The following is a 27495-nucleotide window of genomic DNA, read 5'->3' as shown; positions in this document are numbered from 1 at the left end:
ACCTCAAATCTTTTTTTTCAGATAAGGTTGGGTGCAGTGCCGAGGGCACTGGGGAGAGACAGGCACCGAAGACTGCGGTGGATGCCGCTCTAACCCAGAGGGACCTGCCCTCAGACGTCCTGTGCCACAGTTCTTATGAGCCTCCTGATATGAGGAGTTGGTACTTGTTGAGAGCTACTCCGTCCAGCAGACCCCTGAGCTGGAAAGCGGTGGGGAACAAAGGAATGCCACTGCATGCACACGTGTACCAATGCGTCTGCCGACAGTCATAGTCTCAGCGTTATGTTCACTGAACAGACCGAAGGCACGTAATCCAGCTCTTTGAGCAAGTCTATCTAGTACGCCTCTGACACATCTTGCAGTGTGCAGACACAGACTAGCATGACCCGCTACCGAGTACTTATACCCCAAACTGTCAGTATAAGACATAATGTCTTGTGGTGCAAAGGCAAAGCCATGCTGGTTGACAGAGAGCTCGCGAGTGTCTGTTCAACCCGTGGCATTGCCTTACTCCTCACACCGGGCGATTGAGGGTTCTTGACAGAAAAGAAACAGATAGGGATTATCATCTCAATCTCATCTATCAGATCCCTCTGCGATCCCCGCGAATGCAGCGACTGCTCCACCTCGGTGGTAGCAAAACTAGCAACGCGGGGAACGCTGGTGGAGGAATCCCTTGAGAAGAAAGCCTTCTGGGAGTAGAGCGAGACACTGGCAGAGCGAACAGCGAGCTCTCTCCGAGGCAAGCCATGCAATGCCCTCGGCCTTTTGCCCTAGTCTTCAGCTTGTGTGGGACATACAACAATAAATAAGACTCACAGGACATGAAATTAGACAGACACACAGAGAGCGCGATCTGAATGACAGAAAGCTGACGCCGGCTTCGCCACTCATTCCTTTATGCTTCCCTGGTCGCTGACGTCACCCACCCAGGACGTCACGCCCTTCTTTGTACAGATTCAGATTTTTTTTTTTGGTCAATTATCCATTAAATAAACAATAATAAATACAAATTGTACAGTAAAATATTTAGAACATTATATTTAATTATTATAAGTGATCTATTATCTCCTGTATACTATAGTTGATTTTTTTCTTCTATTTTCTTCTTTGTTTACACCCTTAAAAAAATAGTTGTTTTGTTTTGATGCATGCGTGACGCACCTACTTTCTCTTTATGTTTGAAGAAACTAATTGGTGGTTCAAATCTGGCAAATGACGTGGGATTAAGCATAAAAAATCATCCCTGTATGGAACAAAATGCATAGGTTTTGACAAATCAACGCTGATCAGAACATAACCATGTTCTAGAATGCGATAACTACAAAAGAGAATAGATATTGTTATAGAGACTCTCCTCTTTACAAGACTAGATCATCGGTTCAAAAGTTATTAAACTTTTTTAAAACAACATTATTTTGTGCTGAGGAGAGCTGAGAATGTCATTCTTCTTCTGTTTAACAATATCTCAGAAGTGTCTTTGGGTTTTGATGGCCAACGGTTTTAGTTTGAAAGGCATGCTTGGCTTTGTCAAGCACATATTGTTATATTTGTACAACTGTGGCTTGTAGCCAAGGCTGGTCATGTTATGTTAATATGGCGGTGTCCGTGAGGGGGCGACCTGCTCCAGGTGAAATAACAGCTTTTTAAAGCTTCTAAAAATGACGCTAGTAAAAGTATTTTGATGACATCTCTGCGTTTTTTTTTTTCATATTTATATGAAACTATTATTTATATTAAACGGTACACGCATGCCAGAAAACCGATCAACGAGCAAACGATTCAACTTGATAAAAACAATAACAATATGACAGTAACACGACTGTGGTTGTGGTTTTGTGATTATGGACGAAAGGAAGGCAGACTTGATGAAGATACATACGGTAGCCTAGCCTTACTAATGAAGACGCTGTAGCTACTTCCCGCGAGAGTTGGGACCACACACAAATAAGCAAGCTGTTAAATGACTTACACGGGCACGAGACGTGTTTTGATGGCTCGCTTCCACGTAGCTCTGCCCAGAAGAGCACGTTTTAATGAATGAGTGTGTGGACTTCTCTGTGTTAAACTGCTTTGTATTCCTGTCGCCAACAGCCGATCTAAATTTAGCCTCACGTGAGGCAGCGAGAAACAGGGGGGTAATGCTGCTCTAAAAATATCCCCGTTCCTGTCGCTTCATCCTTCTCTCCTTCGCCCTTCTCTATAACTTTTCTCCGGCGTCACTGTTTGACGCACGCACGTCGTTAATCAGTTCGCGTCCTTGAACATCACCGACGCGTTCATTTCTAGCTCTCATGACCAACCTTTGCCCGTCGCGACTGTAACTCAGTTCTGTTTCATTTCTAACTCTGCTTCAAAACCTAGCAGCTAATCTGCCTCGCGGCCTTTATTTGTTGTTAAATGTGAGGTATACCGACGACGTTTCTCGTTGCTTTTTCAGCATATCATGCACGAGCGAGAGCGGGTCAAAAGTTTCGCTTTAAAAATGCAAATCGAGATGTTATCCCCTCTGCGCATAAGAGGTATTTATAATAGCGAAATACATTTTCCATCATACATCAGCTTAGTTGTTATTCTTTTGTGACAAAAAGGCAATCATGGTTCAGTGTGGAGGAAAAGAACCTGTACGTGCAATGGAAAAAAAATGTTGCATTTTAGTTTACTATTTAAAACTCAATACGCTGATGTTGAAATGCACCAAAACGCATCAGTTTAGCAAAGGTTTACACTAAGCTACGTTTTAATACTGAAAAAGCAGCATAGCTGATAATGTGTTTTGTTGTAACAACCTTTACCTGATCGTTTCTATGATCGAACAAAGCAATAAATGAATAGAATTAAAAGAAGCACGAGTGCTCTCTTTAAAAAATAGATAAATAAAATCTTCCACTGATCTATAAGTTTCAGTAGCATGTAATCAATTTCAATAATCTCTTCTATTATTATGTTGCTAAGATACTACAATGGTCTTAAAAACTTCTAATAGGCTGATTAATTAAATGACACTTTTTATAGCCTACACTTTTTTAGTTTAACTTTTTATTAGCGAATAAAATTATGATTGTAATGTAACTGTAATGAATACAATTATAATCAATCTCACCAATTTCACAGAGCATGCTGCATTCTGGGATTGCTTTGCCAGTTAATAACATTATGCCTTAGATCATGACTAAAATGACTGTCTAAGGAGGGAGCAATAATTAGGCCAGCTAACCTTGCTGTCAAGAAACTGCCGGGTCACGATAAAGATATTAAAATAGTTCATGTTTATCATTTCTGTAAGATCTATAAACGCTGTGTGGGCTATGCATTTGATAATATTTCCTGGCAGATTTCCTCCTGGAGGTGTGTGGGCTGCTCAAGCGCACGTGCTGCTGTTGAGAGCATTTTATCAATTGAACCAATGACGCACATTTGTCTCTCAGTCACCAGCAAACACATTTACACACACGTTGCTAATATACAACCACTGGACGAGCACACGTCTGCTTCCTCGCTGTCAAACACGCACTGTAATGATTTGAATATCTGGGTCACTCTTTAGTGTTCAACAGCACTTTTAGAACCACAGTCAGTGTTGTAATTCATTTAATTTACATGCATTTTGTGTAATATAAACGGTGTTACGGTGGAGAAAAAGGTTTGAAATGTAGAAAAATGCAAACAGATGAACCCAAATAGATTTTATAGATCAAACTCCCTGATTTAGGTTTAAAATAGAAACTGAATCAGGATGCCTACCTCCAGGTTTGTGTGTGTGTGTGTGCTTCTCATCCCACTGCTTCGGCAAGAAATGTCACATGCGGATAAACAGCCTGGTTGCCATGGCGATGATACCTTAAATCCATATACATCAGCGTCTTTCGATGTTTGTTGTTCAGACATCTGCTTTGCACCCCACACACACACACACACACAATAGAGTCTTTATGGTACATTATAAGCCAACTGCCTTAAAGTTTAAGTTAACTGATTATAAAACCATATCCAATATAAGTGCAATTAAAAGTCTTTATAGGTTATAAATTGCTGATTCATTCGAGCAGTGAAGTGTCGACGCAGCTCTCACTCAACATTAAAGTTTTACTGTCATAACTCGAATGAAATGTGTCAGGAATGAAACGCGGTGTCAGGGACTAACAGCACAGGCCTATATGGCAGGATTAAGATTACAGCGAATTACATCTTTAGAACTTCGCAGAGATATTCTGCAGATTTTGAGTATTACAAACGGTATATGGAAAGCCTTATCGTTACTTAGCAGCTTTATACAGAAATGGCCTTGTCGCACTGGATTTGATGAAACTGGACTTGATCTGGAAGCTGAAATGAAATGAGTCTGTATTTCTTTCATCTCATCATTTACTCACCCTTATGTCATTCCAACTAAAAGACTGCATTAAATGCGTTCATCATATGATTAAGTGATTGCATCTCAAGTTACCTTGTTTTTAATGGAGGGATATTTACAGATCTTATTAAAAATATCCTAATTTGGCTCTGTAATGCTGTGAGGGTGAGCGAATGCAGAATTTAAGTAATATGCAGGTATTATACATGAAATTCATACGCATTTGACTACGCTTTCACTTGTCAAGATCTAACAGATGGTTATGGTCATTAAAACGTAAGGTTACTTTATAGCTCAGCGTAAGAACCGCATGTTAGATGTTGACAATATAGTTGATTATGAAGAAAACATTCACTGCTTAAAGCGTTCATGGCCGAGTATAGTCATCTGAAATTCACCGGCAAAAGCACTTTTATTAGCTTTCACATGCAAGCTGTCAGCCAACAAAGATGAGAGATGCTAAGAACAAAGGCAAGGTTACTAAAATAGCAATTCAAAAGAGCGCAGGAAACATCTGCAACATCTGGTTTGCCAAATCTTAGCTTGCCACTGTTTCAGTATCCGTATCTACCAGCCATATTTAATATCTATTGGCTTCTTAGTACGTTTTAGCTTTGAAATAGATACGTTTAAAGTTAATTAAGTGAAATAATTATGTTTACTCCTTTTTTTTTGTGGTATTCTTTATTTGCGTGGGAGTGTTTTGTATGCACCTGCTGGCTGCGTCGCTGAAAAAAAGAAAAGAAATGCATTATATATCAATTTCTTCTCCATTTTATTTTACTTTCAGTTTAGCTTTAGAAAAACAACTTTAGATTTAGTTTTTGCAGGTGTAGTAAAAAAAAGAGCCAAGTTTAAACTTTTCATTAGCAGCACCAAGAACACGGAGAACTCCTTCAATCATGCAATAAATATCACTCAGACGCTAGCCACAATTAAAGGGTTTAACTTAAGTAATTAAATACTTAAGCAATTAAAGTATGAGCATTAATTATATTTTACACCGATATTACTTTCCCCAGATATGTGATTTAAAAAAATAAAAATGCAATTTACAGATAAACAAATGCAAGAAATGTAAATAAATAGCAATAAGCAAAAACATATTTGAATAAAGAAAAAAAGTGTATGGCACATCTTACATTAAGAGCCCATGTTAAATAAATGAGCTCTTCCTTGGCCACTGAATGAAGCTGGCAGTACAATACAATTTGTACAAAGACTATAACAGAGAGATTATAAATATGTACAACGGTGAATTAATAAATCTAAATTAAAATTTAAACCAATTCCCTGTATGATCATTTAAGTGATCCAACACGCACAAGTAGCATGAATATATATATATATATATATATATATATATATATATATATATATATATATATATATATATATATATATATAATTCATATTTAATTTAATTTTTTTTACGATATGTCACATCCCAAACACCCAGAATCTTGTAGCAATCACATAAGATACACACAACAAAGATTTTGCCTGTCATAAATATTTTATACCATCCATTAAACTGTATTTTGCTTTTTTTTAGTTTTATTTTATATTTATCTCAGATCAGTGTTATTTTAAAGGCTTTCCAAAATTTCTTATGTGGGTCAGAAACAAAAATTAAATATTTCAATAATACATACAGTCTCATTCAACTATTTGAATCTATAGCTCTGAAACAGATTCTTGAGTGTGACCCACAAAACATCCATCTAATGCCAATAACATCTTTTTTCATTTTAATTAAAGTTAATATAGTCAAAATTGTAAGCATATCAGTTAGTCACTCATATAGGGCCTTTCAACCCTAGGTTAACATCATTATACCCCCAGGTAGAGTAATGTTTCACACTTATCCTTAAGTAGAATGGTTAACACTTCCTTTTACCTGGTATTGTAAAACCCTGCTCTGATGCTTTTGTTATGTTAACCCCACACTGTTGGCACCATATATCTTGAATGATCAGAGAAAACATACATATTTAGGCATCAAGCTATACGTCTAAATCCAATGTTAGCTTTCCTGTCTCCAGAGATGCATTCACCTGAACGATTTTTGAAAATAGCATTGTCGTATCCTGCCTTTTTGTTATCGCACAATCCTGTACACTTGATTCTGTCGCAGTTAAAGGGATCGTTCATCCAAAAATCATGCCGTCCCAAACCCATAAGACCTTCGTTCATCTTCCGAACACAAAGATATTTTTAAATAGGTTTGAGAGCGTTGTGATCCCGCATAGAGAGCAAAGCAACTACCCGGTTCAAAACCCAGAAATGTAGTAAGAACATTCTTAAATTCGTCCATGTGACATCAATGGTTCAACTGTAATTTTATGAAGCTGCGAGAATACTTTTTGTGAACAAAGAAAACTCCGAAAAAAGTCTTTATTCAACATTTCATATCTTTCAGCATGAGCCAGCATCAGTGTTGAGAAGTCTGCCAAGGATGTTTTTCATGTTTTCTTGAGATTAAGCGACCCTAATAATGTGATATTTAGCCCCTAAAATTAAGATTTAACCAGTGGAAGCTGGAAGAAAACCACGTGTTTCACCTCCAGAATGCATTTTTACCTGGGGACCCCCTTGAAACATGACTGGGTTTTGTTGTGAAAAATTGTTATTTTTGTTTTCTTTCTGCAAGTATTCTCAAAGCTTCATTCAAATTCAAATTTTAATCTACCTGGTCTCATGGCATAAAAAAAAAAACCTGAGTGCACGTTTTTAGCGAGACGCAAAATATGTACAAGTACATATCACTACAGGTTCCAAAAGAAACGAACATTAGAGGCAGTAAAACTCTAACACCTTTTATTCCTTTTCACACAAATTGACAAAGTTTCAATTAATAAAGCGTAATTTTTGCACAAAATTCTTTACTTGAAGAATATCATGTTGTGACAATACTAATATGCTGGGATTTTGGAAAACTGATGCTTTTGAACGTTACATGAGACATATCTATGGGTTTTCATAGAGAGTAGGTATATTTGGTAGCTCAAGGAGTACATACACGTGTTTAATAGGCAAGGAGCTCTGGTTTGAATCCTGCGTAACTACCGTTTAACTAAACAATTCAAATCTGTTGCATTAACAAATGTGTTTTGCATTTGTTAAGACTAAGGTTGGATTTGGTGTAGGGCATATTTCTAACATGATAGAGCATTAACTTTTAGCAACAGTCCACGGATATTTTAATTCTGAATACGTATATATATTATCATTAAAAAATGTACCAGGGTTCACATATTGAACCGGTGTAAAAACTATGTTGCACGAAAAGTGCACAGATGTACATATTTTTATGAGACCAGGTTGATTTTAATTTTGTTCTTACTACCTTTCTGGCTTCTCAATGTGTCAGTTGCATTGGTTTTTATGCATGGTCAGAAAGCTCTCGGATTTCATCAATATATCTTAGTTTGTGTTGTGAAGATGAACGAAGGCCCTACGGGTTTGGAACGATATGGGGGTGAGTGATTAATGACTCTCCAGGACCTGACGCCAAACCCACTGTTTCTGTCATTTGCGCCTATCGTCATAATATGAATAGAAAACTCGCGAGGAAGAGAGTCCATTCAGGAAAAACCTAATCGTACAGTCTGCATTATATAATATAAAGCACAATGCGAAAGGTGTAATGTAAACAGGTTGAGTGCTATGTTCATTAAATCAATGACGCTGAAATTGCAAATATGCAAATAAGAACATTAACCTGGGGTTTAGTAATAAATGGTGACAGCATATGAATACCCAGGATTAATTATCATCATCAGGTAATTATAAGCATTATGAAACAACACAGGATTCCATTTACCTGGGGTTTAGAACGTGTAAAAAGTGCTTTGAAAGGAGGTTTTTACAACAGCTGTACTGTAAAAACATACTCTTCATGTTTACCAAAGCGACTTCAAGAATGCATATGTGTTCAGTCCCTCGGCTGGTAGCTAAGACGTGACTTCATTTAAAATTTCGATGAGTTAAAAACGCTAACATTGTTTCAGTTGTTCATAAGAAACTATTTCTTTCAAAAAAAAGACTTTTAAAAAATAGTCATTGCACTCCATTACAGACAAACCAACACACACAATACTTTGTTCAGAAAGTCATTTGTTGTCAGGGTCTTAATTGAGGCATACGTGAAAGTCGATTTCCAGACAGGTGAATACACACACGCACCCATGCATAGGCTCAGGTGTTACAGTTTGCCGTTTTGGCAGCTTTGCCGTGAGCAGGCACCGTTTCCAAAGTGATCTCCAGACTGTCGATCTCGGAACATTTCCGCCCCCTCACAATCACCCGTACGGATTTCTTACACTCCATTGATTGGCTCTTTGGTTTGCGTTCTTTTATCTCTCTAGGTTCTCGTTTCAGCTCCGGCTCCAATTCGGGTTCGGTGCTGTCCTGCAGAGACAGCTGCACAGTGTTCACGTTGACGGGGCAGCGGCGTGGGTAGTGCTTAAACTGCTCAAACGGGTCGTTGCACCTCTCGCAAGGGCAGTGAAACAGACCTACTGGCCCCCCCATTGATTCGGAGATGGACTGGCCTCGCCGCCGCAGGGGCCGCAGATTGAGGGCTAGCGATGGGCGGTAGCTCCAGTGCGGAAAACACTGGCACAGGCAGTAGTGCATGCAAACCCCTCGTAGGGAGCGCATGTCCTTGCAGAGGAGGTGGCGGAAGTTGGGTTTGAGCAAGAGGTAGATGAGAGGGTTATAAAGGGTGGAGGATTTGGCAAAAACCGCGGGGATGGCGAAGGCCAGGGGCGGGATGTCCTCAAAATGGCCAAACGCCGCCCACATAGACACTAGCGCATATGGACTCCATGCGGTGAAGAATCCTATACACACCGCCACACTCAGCTGGAGAAAGACACAGAAAGAGCATGATAGAGGCTTCATGTGGTACCTCGTGAGGATCTTCATGGTATATCAGTTCTAACATTATGGATTATGTATGTTGGGCTCATGTTGGCAGCTCTTCCAACACTCTCTCAAAACAAATTATTAATATTGGGTTATATATATATACGTTACTGTTCAAAAGATTGGGTTTTATTCCATGAAATTCATACTTTTTTTAAATTAATCATAAAAGAGAGCACAGACTTGAATCTTTTGTCAAGCTTTTGCATTACTTTTATATGCTACATGTTGTTACAATAGTGTACTACATTATACAAAATTCACTACAGTATTTTATAATTCAAACTTTTTTCTAAACGTTGACACATATTGTTGGAAATGTCTGAGTCTCAAGATTCCATATTTTGTGATTTTAGTAATATTGTGACAGTAATGTGTGACAGGAAAATGCATTAAAAATTAAATGTAGTTGAGCGTTGCTTAGTTGCTATTTTCGGTATAGTGCCTGAACAAATCACACAGGAACCTTCATCAGATAGACATATGGCTTATTATTAAATTATACAACACCAGTCAAATGCTTCCTTTTGTGGTGTGATGCTTTTTGTCACAGAACAAGGCATAAAATATGTTCCATATCTATGTGAAAAGAATACATAGATAGATGGCTTGAATAACACAGATAAACTATGCATTGTAGCAGTCGAATGTTTATTGTCTTCGTTTTATCATTCAAATTGTTTATCTCTTTACTCAGTTACAGCGACTGACTATAAAAAGAAGTGGAGTTCCCCTACCTCTGTGACTGACTGAATAGGTGGATTCAGTATGAACGAAACATGTGTTTCATGTGTTCATGTGTTTATAGTACTAAAGGCCAATGCATCAGTTTAGGCACTGTGTAGCCACCGGAAATGTTTAAAAAGTATTGATTTGTCAGCGTTATCGGAAAAAACCCAACCGATACTCAACCCGAAATTTATACAGACTGTACGCTGTCAAACATACACAATCATTAGTCAGCCGTAGCACTAGGTGTTTACTTGCGCAGGGATAAAAAACAAGACAGAAAATAGCATATTACTTCTAAATAATGATGATTTTTTAAAGATAACAAATCTTGATATTTGGCAGATTAAATGTTGTCATGTTCTTTCAACCTAGGCTCCTTGGAAATACGTGCCTCTACATATATTTCTGCAATGAAACTACAGTTCAACAACACAACTCCAATCCACAAAAACTGCATGACCGCATCAGCGAATATGTTTTTACATTACTTTTGCATCTGTAACCCTATTGTAACCCTGGGTTTGGTAGAGGATATTTCCAACATGAAAGAGCATTAATCTTTAGCGACACCCACTTGTTATCTTTTTTTCTGAACTGATGCAAAGCATGCCTCAAGTGGCATAATAAAAACTCTGCAATACGTACCAGTGCGAATGTAATAAAAACATGGCACAGTCACCTATGAAACAAATGTGTGTTTTAGCGTCACTCTCTAGACATTAAAACTGTGGCGAAACATGCAGTAAGGTACCTAATTACAGGGTTACCTAAATGTATGTAGAGTCAAGTTGCATTCTTTGCTTAGCCTATGCGTTTTACTTATATGTTTGGTTCAAGGGATTCTGCATTCGCACGTATAAACGCTTCGCATTCTTCCCTTGCATAATAATAATAATAAAAAAACACACCTTCACGATGATGGCCTGGATGTTGCCCATGCGCGTCTGCGCTGAGATGTGCTGCTCCACTGCCCTGCGGGACTCTCGGACCGTCAGCAGTATGCGTGTGTAGGAGACAATGATGATGCCACATGGCACAATGTAGCAGGCAATGAAGAGCACAGAGGTGTAGGAGCGGGCGACTGAGTTGTGATTGGACCAGGCCCAGTCGATACAGCAGGCTGTGCCGTAGGGTTCAGGACCATACTGACCCCAGTGGGCGAGGGGAGAGCATGCGAACACCAGCGCGTAGGCCCATGCACATGCTATTAACACACGACCGTGCTCATAAGTGAACCTGTTACCTACAGATAAACACATATAATGTAATCTCATTTCAAGACATGTTACCTGTAAAAGCGAGGCAATTAATCGTTCATTCTAATTCACGCAGCGACAAAACAAGTGTCTGAGAAAGTCATTGAGTTATTCTCTCAACCCAACCAATCATCGTATTAGTGTAAAATAATGTAGTATAAAATAAAACAGTAATTCCATTTAAGGAAAAGTAACTTGTAAGTGAGTCACTGTTCGTTCATTCTATCAGAGCATTAATTCAGAAAGGTACATAACAAGTAACTGTTTATAAGAGTCAAAACAATAGCAATTCAGTCACTTTTTCACTTGTGGAGAGTACTTAACATAATAAAAAAATTTAAGTAGGTTACCATGAAGTGGGTAGCAGACTTTGAGGCAGCAAACAGTGCTGAGTATAGTGAGAGTGGTCAGAGAGCAGATTCCGAACAAAACACCACAGAAGGCATAGATCACACACACTGTCCTTCCATAAAGCCATCTGCAGACAGAAACAGCACTCAGTAAGAAAAAGCAAGACCAAAAGGATCTTTAGTAGTTCTTTGCAAAGTAGTCCTTCTTAATATGCATTCATGTCAGCCAAATCATCGCTTTTCCCTTTCAAATGTACTTAAAAACAGCATTCTCCATTCGCGCCACTACACTATATTAAAAAATCAAAGCATGTTTAAATACGTAGCACATTTGATCATTCAAATCGCTTTAAATAACTATGTTAAGGTGAAAGAAAAACAAGAAATAAAAAAACATAAATAAATAAAAAAAAAAAAAAAAATAACATCATATAACAAGGATTAAAATGTATTAAAAAGGAAGTAATGCAAATGGCATAGATTAAATAGGAAAGCTAAATTGTTTAATTGGACACACATCTCCTGATGTCAACCACAACAGATAAATGTAGCAACAGCGTATGCACAATTAAATGATCATTTGCATTTTTTCCAGTGTGTTGATCGAACAAAACCTACAAATATGTGATCAAGCGTTTCAAAGGCCTCCCTAAATAGACATTCCCCCTTGCAAAGGATTCAAATGTGCCTTGGGTTGGTTTGTGGCTCTTTCCTGATGTACAATCCATCACTCAGACAAAAAGAGAAAGACATAAATAAGGGACAAAGTCTTGGGTACACCACTGACTTACGGTACATTTCAGATGTAGCATGAAGTCACATAAACTAATGACTGCAATTGTCATTCTTTACCACAGTCTGAAGTGAAGGACAGTTTAACCTTGATGGCTGTGGTCTGGATTTATGTGCGACATGTGCTCTATCTGTGACACAGTGCAAAAGGAGCCTCTTGGATTCAGCCTGCCTCCCACATTTTTTCCATGTGTCCACAAATCATTATTATCTTCGCGTTTACCGGCCGGTTTCGTCTTGATGGAGCATTGAACTGAATGAGTGTGTTCCTTTTTGGTTTGGATTATATGAACGATTTTGTCTTTGAAACGTGATAAGCTGAAGCTAAATGACAGCTACGTATATGTGCACAGGATACGGAGGGATAGAAAGAGAACGAAAGGGACAGCGAAGAAAAATCTACCTTTACAGACTAAAGATAAACCAATATAAAAAATGTAGGGGTCTTGAAACTCTTCTGCAGGGCGCCTGCATGCTAGTCCATAACCGTTCACTCTTTCCTCTCTTTTTCCTAGTTTAGATTTCTTTGGGGTACCTGTGTGCGAGACTTGAGGAGACGGCGAGGGGGTAGAGGCTGAGAGTCATGCCCAGGTCGCTGATGGCCAGGTTAACAATGAAGAACTCGGCTGGTTTTAAGAGGTGCTTCTTCTTGTAGGACACATACAGCAGCATACTGTTTCCACAGAGAGAACAAACACCTGCAAAACCAAAAAATGTGAGATGAATATGTGGTATGGTGGGGTGATACATTCCACAAGATCCTTTCTCAAGGTACATTTTTCATCCACCAACATACTGGAACTGACCCATGTTCATTTGTAAATTCTTGATAAATGTGAAACAGTAGCAGATAGCAGATGGGTTTTGGTCAAATTATGAGGCAGAAAGGGTAGAGCAATGAACACCATGGAGTCATACTTCCAAGAAGACTTTACTGAGAATAACATCTCGCTCTTAAAAGGGAATGGGAGATGCATCTCTGATTGGTTTATTGCACGTTACACCCAAAAAACATCCATTACTTATTAAGAAAATAGGGACAATCCATCCAATGCGCCCTAGAGCACAGACCATTTTCCAGTCGTTAAAATAGCAAAAATGGATTTGGACAGTGCCCCCTTGGCGTGCGCCATAGACTTTAAGTTTAGATCGTTAAAATATTGCAATAAGTGTCAACAATTAAACAATATAATACATATGTATATGTTCACCTAATTGTAAGCCTGTATGCTTCTTGTAAACAAATGAGTGAATATAAACTTTTAATTAACAGAGTGGAATAATCATGGCTCATAGTAAAACATGCAACAACAAAAAATGGAGGAGGAGTTGGGATAGCCTTAATACGACAATACGGCAACAGTGGTTTTAGGATAGTTTGTGGCTTGGTCTTACAGTGACTTAGGAGTCCTCTTCACATCTTCATTTTCTCCTAAATTGGTTAGGTATAAGTTATTTTAGCCTTAAGCACTGCAAACACACTGCATGACTTTTTGGCCATCCTAGATAAAACAGTAGCATCATGAAACAATTGAAAGCAAATTCTGTTTTGTAAAGCTGAGCGAGCCACAGTAAACAAGAGTGATTGAAGACATAATTGTAGACATAATAATAATTGAAGACAATTATTAAATGTCATGGTGTATGACAACGTTATCTCCAGAAACAGCGCACTAAACAGTTTTAAATGTTGTTTTGTTTTGTTTTTTTAGTTTTTAACAATATTTGGATTGATATTATACTGGTAAGTTTTGTATAAATGTTCAGCCTTTTCTACAGAATCCTACATCACAGAATAGATCATACAGAGCTCTCAGTTTTCTTGCATAACAACAATTTAAAGGAATATTGCAGTCAGATTTCATTATTATTAAGTCAGCTTAAGAACGGATAACATTTATGATTTATGAAATTATAATAGGAATTACATCATAAACGTGCATTTAGTTATATTAAGAAACCTGTGACAAGAATTTTCTGAAAAATCTCCCTTTAGATCATAAAGCTGAAATACTATCAGGAAATCTCATCAGATTTACACTGATAGTGCCTGAGCTTCAGAGGTTGTGTAAGAGGTCATCAAGGTCGGCCCAGACCTTGCTTTAATACTGTATAGTGATAAATTTCAGTCAGCATTAAATCAAAATGGACACGTCTTATTTCTGAATGGAATACTTTAGTGTTTGTTATATAACGTGCACTTCATTGGGTTTTTTTTTTAATTCACGTGCCCTCATAATCTTTAATCAAAAACATAAATCTCCCCTTCCCCTCAAGATGACGCATCTTCTCTTCTGGTTACAAGCGATGGAGCAAGGGGCATAACTATCGATGTGCTCAAATCAGCCTCCTTTTTGTTAACAACGCCAACAATCTTTCAACGATCCAATCAATTACTGTAGGAAAAAAATCAAGCCCCGCCCTACATTTTTTCACATTTATCCCCATTTCACTGGGATGTACATCACACTAAGGAACAAAGGACAATCTCAAGCTCCGTTTCATGCCGACTTTCAGCTTTAGTGCATGTAACACGAGTTCTTTAATGCATAATGCATGAGTTCTGTTGCAGAACCTGATTTTGCTGAGTTCGACGTGTTCCTAGATCAACATTTTTGTCGACCCTGGAACAACAGATTTGAAGAACCAGTTTAGGCTTACAGTCGGTGTTTGGTGCTCGTACAGCAGTGTCATTCATCTGTCATTAAATCTTTTGAATTACTTTTTGTTACTTCAAAAATATCATCGCTCGGTGGATCCCTGCATTTTATGAACAGTGCTGTGTAACAGGCGGATGGAAACACAGCTAATGTCTCTTACGTTATTCCACTGATGTATTCTGACAAACTTTTTTAAAAAATGAGAAAATGCTGAGAGATGGATAATGGCAGTTCGATAAAAAAAGGCAAACTATCACTCGCGCTCTATAAAAGTTTAATGTTTCAATTCCTGATTTAATTATTTCACGAAATGTACCGTCGCCATTTGAAAAAACTCTATGGTCAGTAACGCAAGACACGCTGAAGTAGCAATGGTGTAATAGAAAACAGAAAAATATACAGTTCAGCAGCCACTGTACACAGATATTTGATGGTTCAGTGGTGTGCAAATCAGAATCAAATAGTCCATCGAGCCATATAACGAGGTGCTAATCTCAGCCTGATATAAACAACAGTCTTATCACTGAAAGGAAGAGGAAGACGGACAAGAGGAAAGGTACAGAGGCAACGATGGTGAATAAAAGAGAGCAAGACAGAAGAGAGGCAGAATAAAGGAGAAGGTCACTGCTCTGTATGTCGAATTGAAAAAGCCAATTAGCATTTAGCACACAAGTGTTCTGGCACTCAATCCACCTCCATTGTTTCTGCACCCAACGCATCAGTAATTATGATGCTGAAAGTGAACACTTTCATCAACCACATGTCTAATTATTTTAATCACGCTATGCTACGCAAGGAACAGTAATAGTAAATAAAAAATAAATAAATAAGACCGAGGAGGATTGCAAGATGTTCTGTAGGGCTAAACAGACAGTTTGTTTCACATAAATAATTAACGAACACTGCAGAGATCCACAGTGTATTTTGATTTTCTATCAAAGCAAACTGAGGACAGCGCACAAAAAACCAATCTGAAGATGAAAAATGCCTACTTGCGTTCAAGCTTTGTGCACAGGTCTAGGCGTTACTTTCAGTTCAAGCTTTCATCAGAGAGAAAGAATGTTTGCAGAGGTCTTTGTTGAAAGGAGAATGAATGTCAGAGGAAAATCACATATAATACACACACACACAGAGCCGGCACAATACGTGGAGCACATATGCAAATACACAAGGTCAAAACAGCAAGTGCAAATTTGCTCTTAAAATTGTTGTATCTCCTAGCTTTACAGTCAGCTCAGCTTATTTTTTAGTTTATTTAGAAGGGCCTCTGTGTGCATGTCTAAGTGAACATGACAGCTGTAATTGATCCTTTGTGTGTGTGTGAGTGTGGTTTATGTGTGTGTGACGCGGTAAACAGTATGGTAGTATTACTAAAAAACACTAAAATAATCTTGTTAAGCTATATAAGCTGCAGGTTTAAAAATACTACTAATAATTAATAAATATGCATAAATATAAATTTGGCAAAGCTAAATTTCGTCCGTTATTCCAGTCTTTAAAAATCAATCTAATATGTTGATTATTAGTGTAAATTACTTTTGGTGCTCACTTATTAATAATGGTTGTTATTAATAATTATGAAAATGTTTTTCTGCTTAATATTTTTTCTTTGATGAACAGAAAGTTGATTTGAAATTAGAATATTTCGGTTTCTCTATACACGTCCAGATGCATCGTGGCCGTAACCTCAGCACATTTAAAAATAGGCAAAAAGAAAAATCAGCTGTGAAACTCTTCTGGTTGTATAATTCAGTTTAGACAGTTGGCTAGATCAATAAATGTGCGCTGTGCGTGAGAGTTTTAGCGAGGGTCATGAGTGCAGCCCCTCATAACTGCAACGTCGGCACTTAAACTAATCAAAAAGATGCATGTAAACAGCAAATGAATTATGGCTGACGGCATACAGTACTGCATTTGTTAAGACAAAAGCAATGATCATGACTGTATCTGTAACATTCAGTATCACAGACCTCAGGCATTCAGCATCAACAGTATGATTAACGAGATGTAATATATTTTATTACTTAATTAAGGATGCAATTTGCTAAATTAATGGATAAATTAATCTATCACTGGTGCAAAGGCAAAACACAATACATGCTTTTTTTAAATGCTGTATATTTGTGTATGTGACATCAGTGCTATTTGTATGCTGCTTTGCGATCAGATTGCGCAAACAGCCCCGATTTCACAGGCTTGTTTGTATCATTGCCTGATCTGCAAATTCGCGTCAGTAATTCAGTAATGCACAGCCAAATATTGAAAACAAAACAGCACCTTAGTGAATGCTCGCAATCACAACCTCTGTATCACTTCCTATCAACTGTATGTGTGTAACAAGCATATACCATCAAAAAGCATCAGAGATATAAACACAGAGAGTGCAGAGCTGTACACCTGTGTATTAATAGAAAGATCAGAGGACCCTCGGTACTTGCTTTCAGTGCTAGACGTGCATGCATATTAAATGGAAGCAAACTGAAAATACATTGAACAAAGTTTACTAGAATGCAGAAAAAAAACAACGTTGCTTTTACCAAAAAGGGAGTAGACCACGCCCACTGTGATGTCAGCAGCCACTGGGATGTTGGACTGGAAGGTACTGTTGTCCAGTCCTCGCATCTATAACACACAGAGTATAGAAAAATAGAAATAAGGCAGTGTAAGTAGCAAAAGAGGTTATTTAGACTAAGTGCAAATAGCAGTGGATGCTCTGGTGAAAAGCAGTTAGATGCTGTTTACACTAAGTGAAAAAAAAAAAACATTTTCTTAGCAACAGATGCTATTTACAGGAAGTGCAAATAGTTATAGATTTAGAAACCTGGCCTCATGGCATAAATGTACCTTGCTGCACTTTTTATCAAGCCACGAAATACGTACCAATAAGTACATAAATGCAGTTTCCAAACGAAATAACACTAGAGGCAGTACAGCCCTGACACGTTTTATTCCTTTTCACACAAAATGACAGAGTCTCGATTAACTAAGTGTTATCAGCATTACATGAAGAATATCATGTTATGACTTCTGGGAGATTTGAAAAACCTTAGCATCGCACATATCCAGGTTCATATCCATGTTTTAGTGACACTCAGGGGACATTTCTCTTTGAAACTGCGGAGAAAAGTGCAGTAAGACACACAAAAAGTGCACAGAGGTACATTTTTTTACAAGACCATTTTGCAATTTATGGTATGTTAAAATAGCAGGATTTTCTGCTGTTCATGCTACTTATTGCAAATACCAAACCTAACCCTGCCTGTTACTTTATATTCAATATTTTTATTATTTCATTTTTGAAAATATGTGATCTGAAATTTGAAAAGGGAGAAAAGGTTTGCCAAACGGTAGATATAAACCCGGGTCAATGCTATCAAAAAAAGCACAACACACTTTTTACCATCTATGGTAATGTTGATTAGACCAATCACACGTTGGTGGGCGGAGTTAGTGTAAATAGCCTCTTCCAACCAAGGAGGTTAATTGCACTTAGTGTGAATAGACACTTCCTAAAAATAAAAACTCATGTCTTCACATATACAAAACAAAAATGCAAGTACTGAAAAACTTCAAATACAAGTTCACATAGTGTAAAATAAAGCTCAAACGATATGCTTGTTTCTGAAGACATGTTATGGGTTTAATGAATATCTTTCATTTTAAAGTGTTTGGGAATGAGTCCAAAAATTGTGCCATTTGTGTCCCCATGACTTATTACTGATGTAATTTACAGGATATTGAGTGTCATTATTTAATGGATTTGACTGGGTGCATAAAAGGAAAAAAAAAGCTAAATTAAAACATTTGTATTTATTTAAATGTCAAACAATTTGCATATCTGTTTCCCTTAATAACAGTATATACGAAATTAATGCTAACCTTTTAAAAACTGCCTTTTATTTAAATGAATATATAAAGCTTTCAGTGTTTATGTAAATGACTCTAAGGGCTCTAAGGTCTTTTTTTTTGTTCAACCAAACAGCCCAGAGCTCAATCAGAGAATACAGTGTAAGCACTGCCAAGGTCGGGATCCCAGAGAATCCATGAAGTGAGGTAATGTAGATAAAAAGTGTAGATAATGCATCCGCCAAAAAGCATAAATGTAAACACAACGGACCTTTGTCAGGTTAGACGTGCTGAATTATATATGGATGAAATGAGGCTGTGCAGGACAGACTGCGGTTTTTAACAGGGCATCATTTTCAAAACGCACAACTTTAAAAACTGTTTTATGTATTTTATGTCTACTAAAAAAATACAGTAGTTCTACAGCAGTTCCTACCATGGAATAAAAAAAATATTTTTAACCTTAAAATTCACTTATTTTCTCACAATTCTGCATTTGTATCTTCATTTTTATTTGAGATTGTATGCAATTCTTGTTATAAATGACCTTATGCTTGTAAAAATGATGCCTTATTATTTGAAACAAAGGAAAATTTGTGTGAAAAGGAAATGTTTTCCTTTTTTTTACTGCCTCTAGTGTTCATTTCTTTTGAAAACCGTAGTAATATTCATAATATTAGTAATATTACGTATTTACGTCTCGCTAAAAAGTGCACCAAGGTACGTTTGCCCTGCCGTGAGACCAGGTATGTTATAAAGTAATACATTCTCATTTTCTTTGCAAGAAAGAATCTGAATTACAAAATGTTAAATAGTATATTTTTTTATCCTTTGACATAAACAGTTACCCTGACTAAGGCCTATTGTTATTTACAGACATTTTTTAACCTGTTTGTGAGCAGAGCCACAGACAGAGAGATGCAATGAATGTCTATGTGAAAATCTTTATCCTTCAAATCGCATGTTCAGTCATTTCAGAAAACATTTAGGCATCCTTCCCAGTAAACCCATTTTCTGTATGTCTGAAGTACATTTTTACTATTTGTATTAGGAACATGCACATATTTCCTTTACTCTCTGTCGGCTTTGCTGAGAGAAACAGCTGTGCACAATTCTTAAAAAAAAAAAAACTGTATATAGGCATTTAACATTCATTAGGCTAATTGCCAGGCTCTTTAAATCACATCTGTAAAAATATTGCATCTCTCTCCCTCTTTTTTTCCCTCCATACTTCCTTACCCACCTCCCTCAAACGCACGCATGCAGCATACAGATCAGCAGCGGAGCTAAAGGCTGAGTCTGCACACTCAAACGCCTCCAGAGAGCGATAAGCTCGGGTCTGCACTACAGTCTACACAAACCTGTTTTGTAGTAAAATAGCTTTAATGTTTTATATATATATAAGCAAACAGACAGTCCCTCTCTAAGACGAGCCATTAAAGAATCTATACACACTCTGCAGGAAGAGGAAAAAAAAAGGTACTGTTTTACTGATGGCCGAATATTAATGTCTTACAGATACAAGTACAATCCGAATCTCACACCATAAAGCCATATTCAGTGAACATAACAGCAAACAAATTCCACTTGACTTAGACTTGATGGAAGAGCGCCGCCATTGGTCGTAAAGCTTACATGTTGTCATCACAACATCCTGTTAAACACTCGCTTCTATACTTCACTTCCTCTTACACACGCATCTTCATCAAGTCTTGAAATGTTATTACTTAGATGAAATATTCTCACTGCCACAGGCTTGTTGGGATTTGCTTTTCTTTAAACTCTCTGCTAAATGTAATAACCGAGTGAATAAATTAACACAACTAGATTTTCCTCTCAATATGACTTTACGCCACACCTGTTACTACAAGATTATTTAAAAATACCACGGCCTGGAGTGTTCGGTGTCTGCGATGTGAACGCACCTTAAATTTCCTATTAAAAACACAACTTCAGAACAGTACCCACACACACACACACACACATACAGGGGCCATCCGTGAGTTTATGAAAGCCGTTTTGGAAGCACTTTATTTTACAGTGTACTTCCCTGCTACATACGTGGTAAATATTTTCTCTACACGCAAATGAATAATACAGTGTATGTATATGGTATCAAATAAGAAACATGGCTGTACTTAACAGTTGTCCATGCACAGTGACGTTCTACAAACTTTGTACTTGGTATACATGTAATAAATATGTAGTACTTACAAACAAGTGTGTGTTAACGATAAGTTGCTCTCCACAACAGTGCTTGCAAAGTTTGAAAAAATGGTAATTACTGTGCAATATCGGTGTGGTTCACTTTATTTTACAGTCCTATTTCCATATACTGGTGTATAGTTAATGTACAGAATAAGTTATGCAGTTATGCAAGTTATGCTTAAGTTGGGGGTATAAACATGGACCAAGTTACTTATTGAGTAATTAATGGTAGATGGTACATAGTAAGTGGAAATAGGACTAAAATAAAGTGCACCATTTTACATAAATATTACATATTACCAACACTTCCCGTGCATGCTGTTTGTACCCGGTTGTACATAAGTACTACAATGTACTATATATACATTAGTAAGTACAGCAAAGTGTCTAATTAGTTACTATGTACAGCCATTACCTGTTAGTGACCGTCATTCAGGAACAGAGAAAAGTCAAAAATTGATGAAAAATGTACTCGCCTTCAGGCCACGCAACATATAGATGATTTTGTTTCTTCATGAGATCAGATTTGGAGAAATGTAACATTACGTCACTTATTAATGCAGCGAATGGGTGCCGTCAGAGTTTCATAAAAACATCATTATAATCCACAAGCAATACACACCACCCCAGCAATCAAGTAATGTCTTGTGAAGCGAAAAGCTGCGTTTTTACCATTTTTATAAGAAAACAAGCATTTGGAGGAAAAAGCATTATTAGGAACTCATGTTTTAGCCAGAACGTTAAAATGCCTTAACGACGGATTTCTTTTTTACAAACACACAGCATGTTCCTTCACACAATGCTAAGTGATGGACCGGAGTTGTGTGGAATGCTTGTGGAGTATCGTCATGTTTTTAACAGTTTGGACTCTCATTCCGACGGCACCCATTCGCCGCATAGTATCCATTGACGAGAAAGTGACGCAATGCCAAATTTTCATTTTTGGGTGAACTATTTGTATTAACCTGCTGGAGAAGATATACAGAGAACGATGTATGTTATGGTATTACCTGATAATTTCACAACAGAACGCAAAGACAGGCAGAACTGTGAACGCTAGCTCTAGCTTGCCAAGCTCTCAACATATTAGATCAGAAAACAGCTCAGAGATAGGCGTAATTGAGGTTGTTTTTATAGGCTGATGCAAACGAATGAATTATCAGCTCGGTAACCCGCCAATGCTGATGACTCTGCTGAGATGATGGCATGTGTGACTGTTCGTAAAACTAAATACGAGGTTACACAGTCATCCAAACATACACAGACAACGATAAATCAGAAAACGCCTCTAATTCACCTTACGCTCCATCAGCGCAGTAAAAAGAAAGCTGAGAAATGAGCATCAGTCAGACAAACAGTCATCCAATGATTGCATACACAAGGACACATGAATATACATAAGTGCCATTCATAAGGGAGAAGTCTGAAGTTTCAGTCCAGCTATTTAAGATTTAATAGAGGAGGGACCGCGTTGCTGTCTTGTTGAGGGAAGAGTCTGTAGATATGCATTCATAACTCAGTCTATATGTATTTTAACCCACTCTCTATGGGACATGCACTTATATCAGTCACCGGCACTGAATCAAAATCTGCATTTGAGGTGGGTTTCACAAAGAAAGCGTGTTTTGTGCAGTACTCAGTCGGCTAATGAAATGAGAAATCTTTACCTCGGGTCTTTGAATTTACCATGACATTATCATGCTATATTCCCAGGGTTTATTATTGAGGAAAAACAAGCAGTAAATATAAGTAAGTCTTGTGGAGGTCATACGATCTCACACTTACCACATTAGGCTTTAAGAAAGATATTATAATACATTATGATGGTCAGGCAGTGTCTCCCACAGGATGGGGCTATGAAAGTAAAGTGGTGAATGTTTTGTACATTTTACATTTAAAAAAAACCCCACCAAATCAAACTGGACAAACCGAATTGAGTAAAATGAAAAAGGTCTTTGTATTGACTTTTACCTGGGAAATAAAGTGGACTCAACCCCCTTGTTAGGTGTGATTGAGTCTCAGCTATTCGCTCGGTGTTTTTAGGCAGGCAGAATATCTGAATCTAATAATAATAACTGTAAGAATAATAATTATCAGTGTGAATTATTGAGGGGTAGTCATGGGAACAAATTGGCATAATTAACATTTTAATGCAGAATATTTCTAAAGAAATAAATATATCCATTCCATTTTTTAGCGATTACTTAATTTTTTATTTATTATTCTATTTTTTATTTTTTTTTTGTAGAAAAATAAAAACAGGCAGTCAGTAATAAATAGTTGAGTTAAATGTTTAATTTGTACTGATCCTCCCGCTTTCTAAGCATAATGTGACTTCAGTCATACACTGGTTTTATGCAGGATGTAAGAGAAGGTTTCTGTTCTTTCTCTATATGCATTAAGGCGAGACCTTGTTTTCAAATAATACTAAAGATCTTTGTTTTAGGATGAGCTACAAATTCTTCTGATAGGAATGTCAGTCATTTTCACTTCTCAGACCACAAACACAATCGAGCATCAAAGCCTGGTTTAAGTACAATATCAGCAGATGCAAAAAAGTCTAGAAACATGATTATATCAAACCAACTGCCTTCAGACAGTTTTCAATCTGTATTTGCTTAAAGTGACTGTTTTTACGCTCTGGTTTACTGCTTTTTCATTAATGCGTCAGCGTAAAATATACGTCTTTAGGGCGAGTTTTTAAAGCGCTATAAGAATGCATGTCAGTTTACTATATTAATGGCAAACAGGGGGCTGCAGTCAGGTGAAGGAGGAAAGAAAGAATTGCATGCATCCTTGCCGGACGTCTCCATCTATGGGTGCTGAATCTGCCACGAGACGCTCCAGGCTGAGCAAGAGGCTGTTATTAATAAACCCAAACGCACCAAACGCAAAAAGTGGGTGGCGGCATGCATCGAATAACGACTGAGGTATTTCTCAGAGTACTGGAATATTTGAAATGTTAATATAAACAACGTAGTAGCTAAAAATGATCACAGCACGGTTTGTTGTCTCCGTTTCAGTGGTTAAGAAAAAGTTTGACCGCAGCAGGAAGGAGTGGGATGGCTAACATGAAATGAGAGAAATCACCTGTGACGACCATCCTTAAAGTGCCCCTGTGGGTAATGAAAGGTTCATATTTTGGTTTTCAGAAGTCCCCAACAACAGGTCGACATGCATTCAACGTCAAACCTTCAGTGTCTTATAATGCGTGTTTATCTTTACCTTATTTGCTCAACGACTCCCAAACGATTCTCTCAATGATTCAATTTTCCAAACCCTTTCTTTGATTGGATTAGTCTCATTTTCTCATGTAATATAAGCACCGACAGTGTTTGTGAGATCAGTGCCATCAGTCTTTGTAGCTCTCTAAAAGCGGCACCTAGTGGAAAATAATTCATTCGCATTTTCATTCAGACCAACAAGTAAAGATCGATAAACGAGCGGGCAATATGCTAATGTTTCGCTTTGACTCCAACATGAGACTGGTTTTAATGATTAAGAGCGGACTCTTTCTTTTGAGAGACAATGCTTTCATACACAGAGCGCTCTTAGAGCTGTTCTACACACCGCATGAAAGCTCATTTTTAAGGGACACTTTAAACATTTCAAAGCACAAATGTGAAGTACAGCTGAGATTTTGTTAAAGAATGTTAAACGACTGGTTTCATCTGAATCAGCACGCTCATAATGATTAACTTTTTTACCAGATGTACATTGATGGGACATATTGGGACAAAATGACTAACAATAACACACTCACACACACGGTTTTTATTCGGTTTTTACAAATTAGGATGCCTTCAGAGTGAGGTTTTGTCATGTTTAGCTGATGTTTTTTTGTTTTGTTTTCGTATACATCTAGTTATGAACAAAAAACGTTCTACATTTTTACAATTTTTTACATTTTGTCTGTATGTAGTTGGAGTTTAGCTAAGTTCGTGTTTACTATTTAAATGAAACGAGCAGAGAGAAGCCATAATTCACATTTGATCATCACAATAAAGCCGTGTAAACTGTTTTATTTGGTCTCAGGAACCACTCAAGTAGCGGGGTAGATCGTAACAGCGCTATATGTGTTCGCCAATAATTTACACAGTTTAGGAATAAATTGCAGATGTATAAAGTCCAGTCATTTGTATCAGACAAACATGGAAATGAATAATTAAAGACTGAACAATAGAGTTCAAAATAACACAGAGATACAAATGTTTAACCAGCATGTATTGCAAGCCTCCTCGACATCGCGCGAAGAGAAGCGCAACCCTTAGCCAATGAGCCCAAGAGCCTTCAAAATCTTTCATTCACTAATAAAACCAAAACCAAAGCATAGGGGCAATACCACGAGTTTTCTAGACAGGATTACAAACAGTCAACAAGTGAACGGGGCACATGCACGAGGACGCGAGACACCGAAACTGAACAGAAAAGCGCATAACCGCAAGACGTTCAGGTTGCAGGCGCGCGTCTCTCCGGCGCTAAACTCTCGCGCCCGCACCTGACTCATCTGCCCGAAATTTATCCGCACGCACCTGCTCGTTAGGAGACGTTTAATGTCATCACTTATAAAAATCCAAGTGGGTTCAAACAACCCGCGATCGCCCTCTTTCACCCAACATCTCCAACGCCACCGCAGCCTCCTACCGTGTCAGCCGTCAGCCTCGCCTCTCCTCGGAAAGCCGAAGGGGTTCATCCGCTTTACCCGTGATCGTTCGTCAAAGCCCCGCGGTTCGGACCCACATCGCTGTGGCACGCGCAGTCGAGTGGATGCGCGTGGGAGACCAAAAACGAGACCTTCCGGTGGTGGCGATCAGAGATTTTGCGCGAGGCTGTGCGCAAATGCACGTGCGGATGATCCCGAGCGGTTCACGGCTAGTTGTGAATGAACCCCCCAACCCCTCCACCCCGACTCACTTTTTCATAAAAAAGCAGCTGTGCTGAACGCCCGGTGCGCGCAAAGGTGAGTTTGGAAACGCGTCGACCTTTGAAGACAGTGCGCGTCAGCATAAAGCAGCCTTGTGTGCCTTTACACACAAATAACATTACATTTGGATTCTCCTGCATCGGGGCAGCAGGTTCGGCGTTCCTGGACAGGTGCAAAATGATTAGATTAGATTGGAAACTGCTTTAAAAAACTAAAAGCATGAGTCGTTTGAATTAGCAAACATAACGAGCTAATAATAATAATAAGAGCATAATAAAGAAAACAGATGAAAGGTAAAAAATAAATAAAATAATAAGCACACTGAGATGAAAAGGGAGGAAGAGAGAACAGGAAAGAAAGGAACTCAATAGAAAGGAAATGTATAGGGGAAGGGAACGGTAAAGAGAGGGAACGGTTTTGCATTTAATGAATAAAACATCCCGAAGCCTTCGGGATAATCAGAGCTTCGCCCTTCTTAATCCTACACACCGTTTCTAAGTTTAAAAGGCTTAAAAAGAACGTGTCGCTGTATTTTACAGTTTTAACTCTACATTAAGACTTTCAATTATCGGTCAAAAACGTGAGCCACTGTAAACTTTCCGCGCTTCTGAACGCGAGCGCGAGCAGGTCCGCGTCCAAGCGCACGTGAGCGCGCGCTCCTTCGATCCGAAGCGCGTGAAGGCACGCAGCGGCGGGAAGCTTCGACGTTCAGCCGGCGGCAGCGACCTTTCCCTTCAGCGGCCCGAATAAAGAGAGTCGATGAACACCTTCAGGGACGGAATTTGGAATTTCTGGTGCGATAAAAAACAGGAGAGAAATTCAAACTATGTATTTGAATTATCTGTATCTAACGCGGACATAAGTACATGTCCAATTACTGTGAATAGTCTAAAATATTATATAAAATCCTTACAGCCAGCGAATATTCGGATTAATACATAGCTGTCGTATTCAGATTACTAGACACCAAAATGTTGTTATGGGCATTAGGTTAATGATTCTTACATGCACAGAATATGACTAAATTGTGATCCTAATAATATTTGTGTGCATGTAAATTCTGGAAAGAGGAAAGCACCCGTTAACTTACAGTTGCAGCTGATCATTTTAGATCATTTGTATTAAAAGAGCATGATAAAAAGTGCATATTTTGGAAAATACCGTTATGTCTATTGCTGTGAAATTCATCACATTCTTTTCACTAATGTTTCAGCAACATCAACGGAATAATGAAGCATGTTGAGCTTTCCAGCTAATTTTTGTTTTTTTGTTTCCGGGACAAAATACTTAACATTGCTGACAAATCTAGTTGCATTCTCACATTAAAAGCACTGTGCCACAGACCAAAGCACCCCTACTGAATAGACGGTAAAAGTAAACGCACTATAAAGACAATAAAAGCATTTCTGGCAAGATTTCGAAGCTCTGCTTTGCTACACTT

At 38.0% G+C, this 27495-nt stretch overlaps 1 protein-coding gene across 1 annotated transcript; it reads right to left on the bottom strand.

Moving 5' to 3' along the window:
* Positions 1-5815: 5815 nt before the first annotated feature.
* Positions 5816-27120, bottom strand: opn7a (opsin 7, group member a). The gene is made up of 6 exons (XM_043220110.1): positions 25775-27120; positions 17614-17698; positions 12952-13114; positions 11625-11752; positions 10927-11261; positions 5816-9223 (listed from the first exon to the last, which is right to left on the bottom strand). Exons 2-6 carry the CDS (start codon positions 17696-17698, stop codon positions 8555-8557), a joined length of 1380 nt encoding a protein of 459 aa, XP_043076045.1. The 5' UTR covers positions 25775-27120; the 3' UTR covers positions 5816-8554.
* Positions 27121-27495: the final 375 nt, after the last annotated feature.

Source organism: Puntigrus tetrazona, chromosome 20 (genome assembly GCF_018831695.1).
Source record: "Puntigrus tetrazona isolate hp1 chromosome 20, ASM1883169v1, whole genome shotgun sequence".
NCBI lineage: Eukaryota > Metazoa > Chordata > Actinopteri > Cypriniformes > Cyprinidae > Puntigrus > Puntigrus tetrazona.
Note: the sequence above shows the minus strand (reverse complement) of the source record. Positions and strands in the feature narration are given on the sequence as shown.

Coding starts and splice junctions, on each gene's coding strand:
- opn7a (XM_043220110.1), bottom strand. CDS start 17,698: ATGCGAGGACTGGACAACAGTACCTTCCAGTCCAACATCCCAGTGGCT. Junction 11,753..12,951: donor TCCTCAAGTCTCGCACACAG/GTACCCCAAAGA, acceptor TTCTGTCTGCAG/ATGGCTTTATGGAAGGACAG. Junction 9,224..10,926: donor TCCAGGCCATCATCGTGAAG/GTGTGTTTTTTT, acceptor GTCTTTCTCCAG/CTGAGTGTGGCGGTGTGTAT.